The sequence below is a fragment of the Drosophila tropicalis genome, unplaced genomic scaffold (genome assembly GCF_018151085.1).
Source record: "Drosophila tropicalis isolate 14030-0801.00 unplaced genomic scaffold, ASM1815108v1 contig_158, whole genome shotgun sequence".
Taxonomy (NCBI): domain Eukaryota; kingdom Metazoa; phylum Arthropoda; class Insecta; order Diptera; family Drosophilidae; genus Drosophila; species Drosophila tropicalis.
In genome coordinates, this window is record NW_027172602.1 from 2,437,898 (window position 1) to 2,455,536 (window position 17,639).

The following is a 17,639-nucleotide window of genomic DNA, read 5'->3' on the forward strand; positions in this document are numbered from 1 at the left end:
CTAACCGAGTCACTCTTAGTCGACTATTCTCATTTCCCCTTTTTGTTCTTTATTCTGACTGCATTTTCCTAGAAATTTATGTTTAATGGGTGCAAAAACAAAAAGAGGAATACAAAATAAAACAGCAGCTGGAACAATAATGGAGACGAAGGCAAATTGCAAACAAACCTTGTTTCGCGGTGGCGGCGATTCCGCTTTTTGGTTTCTCATTAAAAGTCAATTTTTTTTTTGTTTTTTTTTTTTTTTTTTTGCCGACGACAATAACTAAACGAAAGCGAAACCTGAAACCGCAACGAAAAAAAGGAACTAAAAAAATAAAAGGAAAAGTAGAATATTGTATACTCTATAAAAATATGTAGAATATTGCATCAAAATTGGAAATAATTTTTATGATATAGAACAATTTGTAGATAACTATTAAGTAGGCGATTTTCTTGAATGGAATTTGATAGTTTTACTTAAAGTTCGACTTAAGACAGGTTGCCTGGATATATATGGTAAAACAGTTATATCTTTATGCCCAAAAAAAGTCTAGTCTATAAGTAACAACGACTAAAACCCAGAAAAAACAATTGGAAGGGTAAAGAAAAGTACTAAATGATGACCATTATCAATGATGACACTATACTTAGTTATTCTCTATAAGAACAACTAGTTGCATTCTACTAAGTATGATTTGTTTTAATGTGATTCTTCTTTAGTCTATCTCTAATCAGTTTAGAGTCTCAGAGACTAACTTGTGTTATGTATGAAGGTTGACGAAAATGCCAAATTATTTAGCAAATTTGAAACAAAAGTGATTAAAAGGATGCCTATTCAAATGAAGGGGAGTGTTGCTGCATGTTATCTGCTGATGCTGGGCTCTCAAGGCATTTGCATTGTCTGAAAATCCATATGGAAGAGTGGGAGGCGAAGGCGTGTGCGTAGGTAGACTACAAAGTGCCTTAGTGCCTTACTTTTTTGTATTGGCGGATAGCTTTTTGTTTTTGACACCTGGGTCTGGGCATTCCATTCATTCGATTATGCAATAGAGAGGGAAGAGAAAGGGGGGAGGGAGTGGGCTATGGGCTGAAGGAGGGATCTGTATTAATACGCAACTGAAATTCAAGAATTGGCTTGACAGGAAGCTTGCGGTCTGCTTCCGTCTGGCCGACTCTAGTTTGAGCCACGCCCAGGCGCGTAATTTTCTTTTAGTATTTATTTATTTTTTTTTTTTTTTGGTGTTGTTTTTGGTTTTTCATTGGCCTTACAAAACACATAAATCATGTTGACCAGCTGCTACCCACACGCTGACAAAATGCACACAAATGCGTCCAAAAACGTTTTGTGCCACAAAATGTTGTTGCTGTTGTTGGTGTTGTTGTTGTTGGTGTGTCTAATGACAAGAGTGTATTAGCTATGTGCATATACTATCTTTAGTCTAGATTAAATGTTGTCGAGGGTATTTGTAAGTCGCACATTTTTCTTGTGATTTGTTGCAACTATTTTGCTATATTTGATTTTGGTCGATTTTCAACTATTTCAAGTCAATCCAGTTGCTGACAGCCATAACATAAAAACTTAATTAAGCGATGTGTCGAATGTTGCAGGAGGTAAGCAACTAAATCAGGGACAAGGGAGGGGGCAGGGTAAGGGGTAGGCGAATGTGTAGCAACTTACTCACTTGTTAGCCCACTTTTGTCCTCTGCCTCAGACGAAAAGACTATAAGACAGACAGAAAGTAATGCGGTTAGGTCAACGGTGCGTATGCGCAATGTGGACAAAAACTTTGCATTTTCTGGCTGTTGGCCAATTAGGCAACTTGTGGGTGACTACAATAATGGCAAAGAGTGCCAAAAACGGGTGATGGGGGGGGGATCTGATCATTGATATAGGGCATGCAACCAAAAACACACTCGCACACACATATACAACTCAGATAAAGTACAGCAACCAGTGAAAAGAGAGCACAGAGAAAAATTTTAATTAGAAAACAAAGACCAAAATATTGGCCAACATTTTAGTGTTTCGTGTTTTTATTTCGTTGTTTTAATTGGCTTGCACAATGCACAAGAGAGAAGAAAAAACCAAAACTAACCGAGTCAGAGATCACGACACTAAACCAACTGCAAATAACTCGTGCAGAATTATTGCAATGCATAGAAATTAGTTTTAAATAATAATTAAAATGCCAATTGAAATCCATACCTTGGTCCTTAATGACTGGAGGACTGGAGGACTTTAGCTGATTTGAAAGCTATTTGAAAGTTAATGAAGATTGTGGATTGCTCTCTTGACTCTTTTGTTATCAAACATTTATGTTGTCCTCTTTAAAATTTTAGAATGACAATCAAGTACCAATCAAATAACAATTTCATTCTCTTGCAAGATCGGGAATCATATGTTTCTACATAGCATCTCATTCTGTTTATTCTTCTCACATAAACAACTTTGCTTTTGACTAAAATAGGAATGTATTTATTTATTAAAGTTTGTCCAAATATCACATCTCCAATTAATATGAACAGGATTTCTTTTTTATTCAGTTAATTTTCTTAAGAAAATGTAAAATTAGTTTACAAATTGAGCCAACTTCCCTTTCAGAGTTGCTCTTCAATTGTGTGGAAGGAGACGGGCGGGGGGGAAAGTGTTAATTTCACATGGCTTTTACTCTACTACGCTGAATTCAAGCCTCCACAAAAGATTTCATTTTTATTAATGGTGTCAACACCAAATGCAAAATGCAAATTGCAAAAAAAAAAAAGAAAAGAAAAACAAAAATCAACAACATTTTTTTTTTTTGGAGCAAAGCAAAAGGCCGGTCCGGAAGCCTGGGCCACTTGGCTGTTTCGCCTTAGCGGAGCCAATTGACAATTGGCTAGAAATTTATGGCTTTTCATTTGGCATTGACGGCAATAATTGCAAGTGTGTGTTAACGGATTGCATTGCGTTTTCCCAAATAGTCGCAAAAAATAAAAAACCAGAACCAGATGGTTAAGCTGCTTTAACTTGCAGTTCATCTGTTTTGTTGCTGTTCTAAATAAATGAATTGATTCCAGGCTCTAACAATGTTAGCAGAATGAATTATATTTTCCCCATCTCCATGGTTTATAGACATACTTAGATGAAAGTAGAGGAGTTGAGGAGGTGTTTTATATCCTTCTCTGTCAAATTGTTATCAAGGGTATAGAATTGTCGATGCATTCTGCTTTGCATAGCTCTTGGCATTCGTATGATATATGAGAGATGGAGGAATGAGAAGATAAAAAGAGATGAGCCAACCACAAACAAATGCCTTACAATACATTTTATATCACATACTCTTTAGCCACAGGATCGCAGGGTATATTTGTGTTGACATAATTCTGATAAAAGAAGAAATTTCTATATATTTATTTCCAGGATATTCGTAAAGTCGTCTAGAATTATTCTTTTTATATTTTAGTTTGTAATTAAGTTTCAAATGTTTTATTTAGCTCTTTCATTCTATTGTTTTTTTTGTGCAATGTTTTTATGCAAATTTGCTAACCACCGCTAAATACGGCAGCAAATTTCATTTGAATTTTGTTGCGCATACGCCACCGTCGCTCCGCCAGGCTGATTTTTTAGGGTTCCAAAACCAAAGCCACAACACAATGAATATGTTGTGAAAATTACCATAATGCTAAAATATATGTCAGATAACAAAACAAAGCAAAAAAAAAAAAAAAAACGAATTAAAGTATTAAATAAATCGAGCTGTGATAAATTTTGGTTTATTCAGAATTCTTTTGGGTTTAAATGGTTCATATGTATATCTTTGTCAAATTTAGTGCAATAATTTTTGTTAATACAATGGATCTACCCACTAAATGTCATAAGATTTAGAACGGAATGGCCCAAGTTATGCGTAACAGGGCTCATCGCCTTTTTAGAGTAATCGAGTTGGGTTATATTAAAGTTCGGCTTATTTACTTGGAGTTTACTAAGGATCTATTGATATTGGTTAAGAATTCTGTTGCTAACCATCGCCACTTCACCTCCATTTGTCAGAGTTTTGGAATATATTGATTGGCGAGAGTTTAATTGAAGTTGAAGCTAAAGTTAAAGCTGTATCACCACTCAAACACGCGCTAATACCGGGCACAATGGGCATCAAGGGACACAATAACAGCAACCACAACCACAACAACAACAACATGCAAATTTCAACAATGGATAAGTATATACATAATATACATGTACATACTAAGTACATACACATATACATATAGGTATTTATGGATAGACTTGTATTTAAGCGAGGTTAATGCCTAATTGAATGGAATGGATGCACTTGTTGGCATTTGCCTAGAGAATGTATAGTATATAGAAGAAATCTGCCTTAAAGACAAGACTAGAGAGAGAGAGAGAGAGAGAGGAGAGAAATCTAGTAGAGAAGAACAGTCGTTGCACTCGTCAATCGAAAATGCATATGGAGGTAAAAGAAGGAGACTGGGCAATGAACCTCAATCTAGCCTCTACTTCATATGGATAAGGTAATGGTGGGGCATTTGGTTCTATAGTGTGTCCATAAAATATATTTAATTGTTCATTTTTGTTATATATTTGTTGTTGTTGTTGTTGCTGTTGCTATTGCCTTAGGTCAACTGTAGAAGAAGAATCTCTTGACTTAATAAGAAACTTGACTCAAATTTAACTCACATTTTAAAAGGACAACTCCATTATCATGCTGATGATGATCACGATAATGATGATAATGATGGATATTACTAATCAATCCAATTATGTTTTGTTGCTGCTGCTGCTGCTGCTGTTGTTGATGATGATTATGATGACGATGATCCAAGGCAGACTTAATCAGTTGAAATGCCATCACAAAAATTCGGTTATTTGAAGTTAATCACAGATTACTCTAAGGGTTATCGGTTGGCATTTACACAGATTGCACCATAAAGCTGCGACTCAGACTGAAGCTGACTCTGCGGCAAAGTCTGATAAGGAACAATTCAATAATTTCATGTGTCATATTCATTTGAGTTTTGTTTTAAGCCTTTCAACAATACGTCCCCCTAATAAAAAACTAATTAAACATTGAGTTTTTCTTGGTTTATCTCCCTCATAAGTTCTCTTTTTCTCAAATCTCCCACTTGGCACAAACACAAAAAAAAAGTAAATGAAAGGGAATTAAGCCACCGGCAAAATCAAAAAACTTATACTGCTGTCTTTTGTTATTTTTACTCGTTTATTTGTTTATTTATTTTTTTTTCCTTTTTTTTTTTTTTTTGGCAAAGCGAATGGCAAAAATGCGATGCGACGACTACGACAAGATCGATTCTACTGAAACCGCACCACATCCATGCATCCATCGACGGCTCCAATGTGTGTGTGTGTGTCTGTGTGTGTGAGTGTGGAGCTGTACAGAGATGCATGCATATGGCCCCATGCCTATACCAAAATAAGTAAAAAAAAAAAAAAAGAAAAGAAAAAAAAAAAAACAAAATCAAACAAAAGTTAAAAAAAAAAAAAACAACACACACAAAAGCAACGAACAAACCAAGCGAAGTAAAAAATAGAGGATCCCAACGACTGGTATATACTCTTACTAAAAAGCATCGTGCTATTTATATAGATGGTTCGAATCAGCTACTCCAATTAAAAAAAACAATTCTTATAACAATAATCTATTTAATATTAACCATTGACATGATTGGGAAATTTGAAAGAAAACTTGTTTTAAGATTAAGTTTTCTAGGATGGTTTATAATTGGTAGGCAAGATCTTTACCTGAGACCCGTAAGATCAATAAACATCGTTGCCAAAAACGTTTTAAAATGAATAGATTAATCCATCTTTGGGGTGTTTTAAAGGAAAAAAACAATAACTACTATTCTCAACCGGATCAACAATAGCCACAGCAAGAGGATCGGGACACGTCCATATTATTTAGAATAAGATGGATATACAATATATGTATGTACTATTTTTTTTTTGTTTGTTACAGTTTAGTTAAAATGCTTTTGTAAATACAAAATTAAATTTTAGAATTAATTTTAATTGTAAATTGACCTCCCCTTCACCAGATGCAAACAAGTTTACATTGTACATTTTGTCTTAAATCAAAGTAATATAATTTAAATTGAGTGTGTTTTGAATAAAGCGCCAACAATCCCTTAGGACTGTTACTCGTAACCTTAGGACTATTACTAGCCTTAGGACTGTAAATCTTCCCTTAGGACTGTTACTCTGACCCTTAGGACTGTTACTCGCAACCTTAGGACTATTACTCGCACTCTAAGGAGTGAAAGCTTTTTGGGGCTAAGCTTTAAAAGTGGTTCTTGTCTTGAATAAAAGATTACCATATCAAAAAGAGTATAACAATTCATTTCGGTTATTGGTACTAAGTTTTTAAGGTAAATAATGAAAAAATGTCAACTCTATAAGGATAGATTGGGTGTTTTTATGAATTTTTTAGATTATTATTGCCATAACCGGTTTGTTTTGGTTATTCGGGTCAAGCAATAGTTCATAGTTCGACTGACAAATCCACTGTTTGAGTCCATTTAATTGCTTTTTTTTAAAAACATCTCGGCTTGATTCGGTTATTCGTATCAAGTGCCTCTGTGCTTAAGACCTAGGGCTTAACCAGGTCGGGAAAATTAGGTCAAGTCATTAACAATTTGGGGACTTCATAAAGATACATATATTCAGAATAGAAAAGAAACTGTCAGGTAGTCATGTGATATTAAAGTTTGCCAGACTTTTTGTTTAATGCTAATTCTCGTCAAGCTTTACGACCCCTCTAATTGCACTACCTTTTTGCCATTTTCATTAATTAACTATTTTGTTTTTTTATGGTTTTCTGTTTTTCTATTTTGGTACAAAGTTGAATCAAACAGAATTTGGGATTCGGGCAATTGATTTAAAATCATTTGGTCTATTTGATTAGAAGAGTTGCAAATTGGAAATTCAATTTAATTGACTATTAGAGCAAATGAAAGTTTAATGGCGCTCACCTGTGAGACCCGTGTCATTGATGTTGATGCTGGATGTGGAAATGGAGGTGGAGAAGCCGGGTAGCTTTCGCCAGCCTTTGCGATTCCAAAAACTGCGAGCCTTCGATTCAGCTCGATTATGATGATGATGATTAGATGAATGATGATGATGATGATGATGGTGCGTGTGATGGGGATGATGATGATGGCTGGCAGCTACTGGTCCTGGATCCTCGGCAGCGCGTATTCGGGCACAACTGAGGATACGTCGCCCGCATGAGGCTCGAGTCAAGAATCCACTGGACATTGTTGCCGACGACAATGATGTGGATAACGATGATGATGCGGTTGTCGGATCATCGTAGACAGCTCGCTGGAAGGATTGGCAACTGGTTGTCGTTTGGCTGGATGGCATTTGATTTCGGGCACATTTGATATGCTGAGTTTTGGACAGACGCAAACTTCCTATATAGCTGGCACCGCTGCTGCCACTGAAACCACTGTCCAGATCTGGTTGCGTTCCACCCTTGAGAGAGGCTAGCAATTGGCCAACTGTTTGGCCGCTTCTGTGGCTATTGTTGTTGTTGTTGTGGTTGCTGTTGCTGTTGCTGCTATCACAGATATTATCCGCCGAAGAGGAGGTCAATCGAACCAAAACAGACGGTGGCTGTCCACTGGCTGCTGTCACACTTATCGAGGGTTGCGGCCCCTGATGCTTGGGTGGACTCTCTGGCATTAGCATGGCCTCAACACTTAGATTCAGTTCACCCAATATCTTGTGATGGCGATTCTGCACACGGCGCAATTCCTCCTCGACAAGGGATTGATTGAGCGATCCCGCTGAATGGGACCCAATCGAGCTTCTCAATTGAGATTTGGTTTTACTAGCAGAGTTGGCGATGCAAAGGGAGCTGCTGATGGTGTTAGTGGTGGTGCTGGTGGTGGTGCTGGTGGTAATTGAGGCTGTGGTGCATTGTAGGGCAGCTGCATTGATTTCCTCATAGAAATTCTCACTGCTTTCATTGGTCTTCTTGTTGTTGCTGCTGCTGCTGTTGTGATAGCGTGCCTGATACGATTGCAAAGTGGCCGAACCTACCAATTGTTTATTTTTCTTGCCCTTCGATAGGAGAGCACGTATGGAATTTGGCGGTGGTGGTGATGATGACAATGCTGATCCCACTCCTGCAGCCGTTGCCGATGTGTCCACTCCTCCTCCGCCGCTAATCTTAATGGCTGAAGCCATCTGTTGCTCCGGTTTGGGTACATTTGAGTGACGCATTGCTGCTCCGGGTTCATAGTAGGCATAGGAGTAATCATGATGTTTATGTTGCGGCGGCATTGTTGTGGACACATGCTGCTCTTGCTGTTCATTGCATATCTCGATGGCATCAGGATCAGGATCTGGATAGCGTGGCAGCAGCTGTCTTCTCACATTAGTAGTTGCTGTTGCTGCTGCTGCTGTTGCAGTTGCTCCTGTTGCTGTTGGTCCTGCAATTGTTGTTGTACTTGGCGGTGGTGGATAATCTGGAGGCGGTGGAAACTTAAGTCCATGTTTAATGCCATTGCCATGAATAGCCTCCAATTGTTGTTGCTGCTGCTGCAATTGCAACTTCTTCAAGCGTTGCAATTGCGTCTGCTGTTGCGTATAATAATTCTGATTGGCGGGTTGCTGCTGCTGGTGTTGATGATGATGATAATGATGATGCTGCAGCTGCTGCTGCTGTTGCTGCTGTTGCGATTGCTGATTTTGACTTAACTTGGAATGAACCAATACTTTGTTGCTGGCATTGACAACTCCTACACCTACACCTAGTCCTACTCCTCCTCCTACTATTCTCAAGACTCCTGCTCCAGTCGCATTGCCAGTTGGTGCAGTTGTTGTTGCTGATATAATGTTGCCGCTGCTGCTGTTGTTGCTGCTGCTGTTGTTGTTGCTGCTGCTGTGATTGCTGTTGCTGCGTCTGCTGCCCAGGCCCAGGCTCTCCATGGCACATGGTTGCTTGATAGCCAATCTCCAATCTTAGCTAGCCAAATGCCTGTAATTAAAAAGCAAGCAGAAAATCCCAAGATTACTCTCAATTTAGTCTTCGAGTGTTTACATATATGTAGGCAATATTCTTGGAACTTGTCAGCAATTACAAATGTTTTGTTCTTATAAAAAAAAATTTTAGTAAATAAATTTAACCTTTAAGCTAATTAAAGTCTAAAACAAATCACTTAAAAGTTTCTCTATTGCTTAAGCCTTTTTTTATAAGATCTTTTTTTTTTTATGTTGCCGCTTTTCAGCATATCTTGAACCACTGTGTCTTTCTTTAAAGGGTTCGCTGTGTCCCATAATGACTAATTAACGCTAATTGAAACCACTTTTCTAAAACACCTGCTTGCGAACACCTGTGAAGGTGACGTATTGAGAGTTGCCCTGCCTAATGACCCCCCCCTCAACTCTGATTTCCCTTTACAATATTATAAAGTGACCTAAAAATCTTTCCAAAATAATCAATTTCTTAAACTTTTTAAGACCTTTTTTTTTGTTTTCAATTAAATCAGTTGTCCTTTTTAATATGCTTTCAATTTCTACAATTTTCCTATACTATAAAGGGTATTAAAACAAAGTGCAAAGTGTAGTAAGAGGATCGGGAGAGAGAGAGAGAGACAAGTTCAGGTATGCAGGACTGAAACTGGTTAACTGGCTAAGTGGTAAACGAGTCGCTGTCTTGGCTTGTCTGCCAGAGTTATAAGCTTCAATTGGTAATTTGAGACCGATTCTTCTGCTTTTCATTGGCTTTTGTCCCATGTGCATGGTAATTTGAGATATGTCTGAGAATCGGACACTGGCTTGAACTGTCTCAATCAAATAATGACCAGAGCGGCTCACCAAAATTAGCATCTAAATTTTTAGATTTCTCCTGTCATCAAGACTTAAAGTCTACGTTTAAATGAATATCCAGAGAGCTTTGAATATTTTAGAGATCATGAAAATGGATATACATACATAAGAGTGGACTTGACTTCTTATGCAGCTCAGGGATATACATTTTTTTGATCTTCAATTCCAATTTCATAAAATGTTAGTGAAGAGTTTTATAGCTTTGAGTTGGTCTGGTAAGAACTTAAGACTATAAAGTTTATAGAGCCCGAAAATATTGAACCAATTTTGGAATAAGGTCTAGTTAGAACTTTTAAGAATCGTTAAGAATCGACCAAGTTAAGTGTTCTTAAGCTGACCAAATTGAAAAATAACAAAATCATGATCTCAATCAAAGTTTATTACTTTGCCAATCAAAAAGGATTAAAGCAAAACGGTAAAAATAAGTCCTCGGAAACAATAAACCCCACTCGAGCCTTAAACTGCAAGGATTCTTCTTACCCTTCTGTTATGCTTACTTTTGTTTTACCTTTAACTTCTACTTCTGTTTTTCTTGGCTTTTCCGACTCAATACAGTAGATTTTCCGCTTGTTCACACAGTTGATACAGCGCATGGGAAGTAAAGTCCTTGATGTCCTTACAGATGTCGAAAGTTGAGTTGAGTTTTCTTTGGCTTTGACTCTATAGACTCTTGAAATCAACTTCGAGTCAAAGCCTATTGCTGGGAAATTAATATTTCTTGAAAACTCATTCCAAAGAATAACTCTTTCCTATGAGCTTAGACAAATGGAAGTACGGCCAAAAAGTTAACCTCGTTTTTCATGTTTTCCTTAAACGTTTTAAGTTTCTATTTCGTTTGTTTGTTGAAGGAAAGTGAAGTGAAAACATATAGGAAAAACATCAACAAGGCTTCCTGTCGTTCACAAATAGGAAAAACAAACACTAACAACGTGCCAGAAAATGTAAAGGCTGAAAAGGGTGAGGGCAGGGGCAGGGAGGAGCGACAAGAAGCTGCTGCCAATTAGTTTATCCACAAGCCTTTAACCCATTCTATGCAAAATTGATGCTAATTGAAGGTATTAGATATATGATGATGCATTTTGCATGTGGAGAACAAATGTGTTAATTATTAATTGATTTTCTTGAGAACTTTGAATTGAATATTTTAATTTATTATAGTAAATGAAATTGCCTTAAATGGGTTAATGGTCTTGAGCCAAATGGGCAATGTACTTTATTTTATGGTCTATTCAAAAGGGGAATGGAATAGAAGCCACCTAATGAGGAGCATTGAAAACCAAGAACTTGAAAAATTCAGTTTAAAGATATTTTGCAGCTGCTTTCTGGACTCTAGAGAGATAAAGAGAGAGAGAGAGATGGGATATATATGTATATAATTGTTGTTAAAGTTGCATTCGATTGCAAATGTTGGCAATGTTTTTCTTTAAAGCGCATGCAAATCGCCGACTAAGGAATGAAGTGCAGGATCAACAGAAAGGGAAACAGGGGGAACAACAAAATGGGGTAGGTGGAGATGGTGCTCATGGTGGTGGTGGAAGGATTGAGAAGACATGCCAGCCGTTTCGAGTGGCTGACTGGCTGACTGGCTGGCAGCGTGGCGCGTGTTTTACAAGAAAGTGAATGAGTCAAGGCATGACTTGGGTAGGGCAGGGCATTCTGCCAGACTCACAACTCCAATTGCATCTGCATCTACATACATGTGCAACTTCAACTGCATCTGGATCTGCATCTGCATCTGCGTGCAACGCATTTGCAATAATTATATGCTGCGACCCCAGTTTTTGCTGTTACCCAAACCATGATCCAATATGCAGCACTTTGTTGCATGTTCTTCTATCATATTTACAATTTATGTGTCGCCAATTCACTCAGACCGAATGCGAGCCTCCTTTACGGCCTCCCCACCCCCCCCATTCCAGTGACCTCCAGTGGAAACAAGTAATTAGAAAAGCATATTTCATATGCAGCTGCTAAGTAATGTCTTATGAAGTAGATCAAGACTTAATTTGAAAACCCAAAACATCTTGCAATCCTAAGAAGTTCATTAGTTCATTGGATTTATCTCAACTGCTTAGTCGGAATAAAAGAAACCATTGAAATCTTATGTAAAGTTTAGTTCAAAGAAGGAACATTTTTAGACTAATAATTTATCCTCTACCAATGAAAATACAAAAAAAAAACTGCAATTGCTTAATTTGAGTTCTTAGTTGACTGAGCGGGTCAACCCTTTCTAGGACGTAGGATGAAGAGATGTGGAAGGGTCACTTTCCTAACATCCTGCCTACAGGGTATCTCCACATACATAGTTCATGGTGGTGGGGGGGGCAGATTGCATAGATGGACCGACCCCATGATATTTTCATTCGCTTTCATTTATTGTTTACTTCTCTCAGGGTGCATTGACTTGTATTCTTTACTCCTCTGACATAATTGGCATGCATGTTGGATGGAAGGGCTACATGTTCTCATATGTATATACATACATATGTATGTGTATGGTGCATGGTGCATTGTCAACAAGTGCGTCCTGTTAGAGAGCAAACCCTTGTAGACCCAACAGAGGACAACGGGCAAAGGAGACCAACTGCATTTAACCGGGGTATTAGATATCTAGTTTCTTTTACTTTTTCACTGAGTAAGTAAAGTGAAAGGACATAGATAAAGGCGGTTGAATGACTAGATGGTTGGCTGCCTCCTTAGATACACTGTGCAAGATAAAGTTACCTAAAGGCTAGAGATTTTCATCCTCCCTTTCTCACTTTAAAAACCAATTTGTGTCATCCTCTTGAGCTTAATAAAGAGAAACTTGAAAACGGGTTAACATTATCGAAATATTTCGTGGGATAAACGAGGTGAGTGAATCGATGACTAATTCCTTTCCGTTCACTGGATCATTCACTTCATCCTAAGTTACAATTGTTCATACTTTCTTGCTAATTCGTTAAGAAGAAGTTAGGATTCAACTAGTTATACTCATTTATATAGAAATGGAAACAGAACCTAGACTATGGACATGCCAATTTCGGATGGAGCTTAACCTTAGCCATCTTGGACTCATCAAGGAATAGCAGGACACCATCAACGGAGCGCCACTTGCACTTGGACTTGCAGAGGGAGACAATGGTAGAAGCATTTCTTCTCCATGTAGAAAACAAACTACATATGTATGTATGTGTTTGTGTATGTAGATGGCAACAAACACATGCCGTGCATAATTACATACATCCTCCCCAATGTATGTATGTGTGTGTGTGAGAGAGTGTGTGGCCTTCTATTGTTTCATCAACAACAATGGCAACGTCAGGAATGGAGCATTGGGCATGGGTCACCTTCATCACCGTCATCAACATCATCACATAAACATCAGCGGGTTTCGTCATCTTCTTTATTTTGTGCACTCAAGCGCCTTTTACTTTGTGCATAATTTCTTAAGCCCCCCACCAACCAGCCCCACCTTCACTCCACCCCTCCGAAACTTGGCAGTCATTGCACTTGCCTCAAGATTATGGGAATGAGCATGAATATGGCTTGCCAGTTAGGGTTAGCCTTAGGACTAGGACATATGCCAGTTGCTATATAGACAGAACAAAAGATCATTTATAGATCAGCTGCTAGTCACTCGATGGCTATATCATTTAACTATATAGATTACAATTCTTCTTGTCTTGGTTAAGCTTCATTGACACGCCCTCTCCTGCCAGCGGTTATACATCTTTGCCTTTACCAGTAGGATCTGGAAAAGGAAAGAAAGGGGAAAAGGGCCTTACCCCATTTGTCAGGCAGTTGTATTTGTCATTTTTTCCTCTTGTTTTTTTTTTCGTCGCTTGTCTATCTCATGGCTGTTTGTATGTTCCATTAAGAGTAGCTCTTGGGCATGAATGTCATCATCAGGACAAGTGTTCCAGGGCCTCACATGGGACGGCAGCAACAAAATCAGAAGCAGCCGTTGGACTAGGGTGAAAGTAAAAACTGAAAAAAGGGATTTGGGCCCTCATGCTTTTGCCATACCCTACTTCAGGCGATCATCAGAGATGGCATGAACAACTGTTGCAAGTATTTGATATACCCCTCGATGGGGTTAGAGTATAATTACAAGAGGTGCCCCTTCTGACGAATTTCTGCAGCAACGAAACGAAACGAAACGTAACGTCAAAGGCAAAAAGAAACAGCAAGCAGCAGCAGAAGCAGAAGCAGCGTTGACGTTTGTTGTGGGTTCATCATAGATGGATGGTTGGTTGGATGGTTGGGTTGGAGAATTGAGAGTTTACCTCCCACATATATAGCATAAGTTGGCTAAGGGTTTCGCCAGAGTTCGTTAAACCTTTAAGCATCGAAGTTTTTATTTTCTTCATCCTTCGGCAGAGAGAAACATAGCGAAACAACAAACTACATTGTAAATGGGGGGGAAATCATGATGGCGCGAAAAAAAAATAAATATAACCCAGCGCGAGAGATCCTTTTGGCGAAATGCCCTACGGCCCCTCAGCGCAGATATTGTCACAGTGGAAAAACGAGATTGGTTGCACTCCAAAAAAGGAAAAACTTAACGTATGCCACTCCAGGCGCGTTGACAAAGTCAATGACTGCTAAACGAAGGACTTTCATAAGCAAGAGGGGGAGGGCCATTGTGCTGAAATGCCGTTAAAAAACGCATATTTACAATAAGCTAAACCAATGTGCGGGAAATTGGGCGTCTGGGGCGGGGGAAACATGAAAAGCTTTTAATTTTAAACATTTGCCTCAAGAAATATATCATCATTCATACCGATCAGGCAACTGTGAAGTTGTATCCATAAAAATGCCGAAACTAGGCATCAAAATGAAAGAAATTTACCCCCAAAAGTATGCTAAACTATAAGTAAATTGAAGATTGGTTAACTTTTTGGGCAGATTAGAAGTTTATAATATAAAATTCTCGGTGAAATATGTAGCTACTTGACAATAGTAACTTAAATAACAATCAATTGCATACTTTAGGGTGACAAATTTCTACCACTTTGATAGTGGAAGCGATGAAAAGTTTTAATTTAAAACTCATTACTCATTACTCATTACTCATCTCATTAGATCGATGTGAAAAGCCTTTACTAAACCATCTAATTGATGGCGCATGTTTCCTTTAATATTAAACAAGCTTTTACTTGGTGTAACAATCGATTTTTCTTTTGTTTACTACTCCCCTTTTTGTGTAGCACTTTAGGAAACAATTTTTATTTTCACATCAAATTTTTTTTTAAGTATCACTTTCACCACACATTCGATTGCATGTGAAGAGTCTGAAGGAGAAGGAGAGAGAGAGAGAGAGAGAGAGGGAGGGAGGGAGACCCAGGATGAGAATTTGGGCTTTTGTCTGATTCGTTATCGACGCGAATGAAAACAATGGTCAATGGACGTGTGAAGGAGATCCTACAGAAATCCGCAAACATGGCCATAAACACTTCATCGACACTTGGGTGTGTGTGTGTGAGTGTGTGATATATCAAATTGTTGCTGTTGTTGTTGTTGGCAGCCCGACTTGAAATCCATAACGAAACCCAATGTATGCTCCTCTAGTCTCTTTTCTTGTCGGCTGGCTCGTACTTTCCTTTCGAGCCAAAGTTGCGGAAGCAACATTTAATTGACTTGGCGTGTTAAGCATTGCATACCAGCACATAACAGCAATCAACTGACAAACAACTTGTGGGACGTGCGACGACGACGACGATGACGATGACGAAGACGATGATGACGATGACGATGGCAATGGTTTAGGGCAAGAGAGAATAGAGGATGCTGGATGGAGGATCGCACTCTATAACTGGCATTCGAACAATGCCAAGTAGCCTCAAATTTTATTGAGCGCGTCTGATTGAGCGCACAGTATGGCCACAGACACACAGACAGACAGACAGACAGACATATGGACGAACTATGCAACTAACCACAACCTAGAGCGAATGAAGTGACGGACGAACAAGCGCCCTGGTCCTGGACCTTGGAGCCATTAGCGCTGTCAATGGGCAACTCGAACGCATATCGTTTACAAATGCTAGGACATTTGTGCCCGGTTCACCAATAAAACCGACATCTGGAATGCCAAAGAACTGGGAATGTGAATACTAAGAGAAACAAAAAAAAAAAAAAGGACCAATATCTCACAGACATTTATTTGCTTAGTATTGAAAGGATTCTCTTAGTTTCGAATCGATTATACTTATTGAAACGAAAAGGCAAATTATCTACTGAAAATTATTAGATTTTGGATCTGTCCAATAGCTCTTTGGCCTAAACAATATGTAATTCTGGTAATGTCCTCTTCACTGAAGTAATAAGCAAAATATGCAATTGCAATGACTTGACAATTGCAACAAACAAAAAAAAAAAACGAGCTGAGTCATCGTTGGGGCATTTGCGGCATTCTGTTAGATGTGTTAACTTAGATTTGCAGTCATTGTGCATTAACAATTATGCCCTTTCCCATCGCAACGACCTCCTACGACTCTGTGGCCTGCCATCCTACATTCTAGCTATCCACATTTACTTTTTCTCCTTCGATGCCCTTCTTGACACTTGAGAATAGAATCCCTTCTTAAGATTCTTAGGTATTCGATAGGGATTATAGGGATCGATAAGAACTATTGAAAAGTCTTTAAAGGATTTGCTAAAATATATTCAAGTTTTCCATAGAACTTAGAGTTAGTTTCCTTCTTTAACCAGTGTTGAGCAAACCCTATGTATGCATCATCCTAAGAGTGTTGGTTAACAACATTTATTCAGATTTCTTTAGCTATAGAGTATCTAGTAGTTTTGGGAAAGTTGCCTCAAACTTGAAAAATGCATAAATTAGTACCAACTACAGCAATAACCACAACATAGCAACAACAACTACAACAAGAACCACTAAGCGAGTCAATTTCGCTGCACATTATGAGACCAAATTATCAATGGCCATAAAGTGTTTCCTCTTTGGACTGCAAAAGCTGCTGCAAGCATTTGTACTTCTCCCCCATACAAAATGCGTTCATCACGATATTTTTTTGCCTTCAGTAAAGAAGGGTACATACAATTTGTCAGGTGACTTGCCACAAATGCAAATGCAAATACATTTAGATCAAAAAGAGTAAACACACTTCGGCATTTTAGTTGTTAGCAAACAAAATCCCGACCCAGAGCCCAACGATGATGCTGAAATAATAAAATGTGAGTGATTTGGCATTGCGGTGTTTGGAGGGGGAGTGCGACAGAGTGCAGAGCTGGCTAAAGTGTAGGATGTGTGTGGATGAGACTCCCAAAAAAAAAAAAAAAAAAAGGAAAAAAAAAACAAAAATAATAATAATAAAAAATAGAAGAAGAAAAAACGCTAACAAGTCACAAGCCGCATTTAGAGTCAGAGTCAGAATCAGAGGGAGTCAGCGTGCAAATGGCAAGGAAACAAAGTTGAGTTTGCATTTGAAGCTAAAGCTGAAGCCTTTCCTTTGTCCGGGGTAAGAAAAAAAAAACTTAACGCTTTAAAAATTACTTGGCCTCCTTCGCCAATAACCCATACAAGACAATGGGCCGAATTTTGTATTTCAGTTTTCCCGTAATAAACTGCTCAGTTCGAGTTATCAACTCAATAAAATAAGAAAATTCACTATTAGAAAGTCTTAATTAAACTTTAAAATATATTAATTTTGTTTGTAAAACTATAAAACAACTTTACTATATCATGACGTTGACAACACTGTTATTTTTTTAGCTAGGGTTGCCACAACTCATGAGTCTAGTGTGATTTCGTTTGTTCTGAATACTAAAATGAGATTTTAGAAGCTTACAAATTG

The 17,639-nt window shown here is 38.2% G+C and overlaps 1 protein-coding gene across 1 annotated transcript in view; it reads right to left on the reverse strand.

The window, feature by feature from the left end:
* Positions 1–17,639, reverse strand: part of LOC137583348 (serine-rich adhesin for platelets-like) — a 76,819-nt gene that overhangs the window by 46,523 nt on the left and 12,657 nt on the right. The window contains exon 2 of the mRNA XM_068298303.1: positions 6,975–8,989. Coding sequence (XP_068154404.1) covers positions 6,975–8,940 — 1,966 coding nt within the window. The 5' untranslated portion in view covers positions 8,941–8,989. The remainder of the gene's footprint in view (positions 1–6,974; positions 8,990–17,639) is intronic.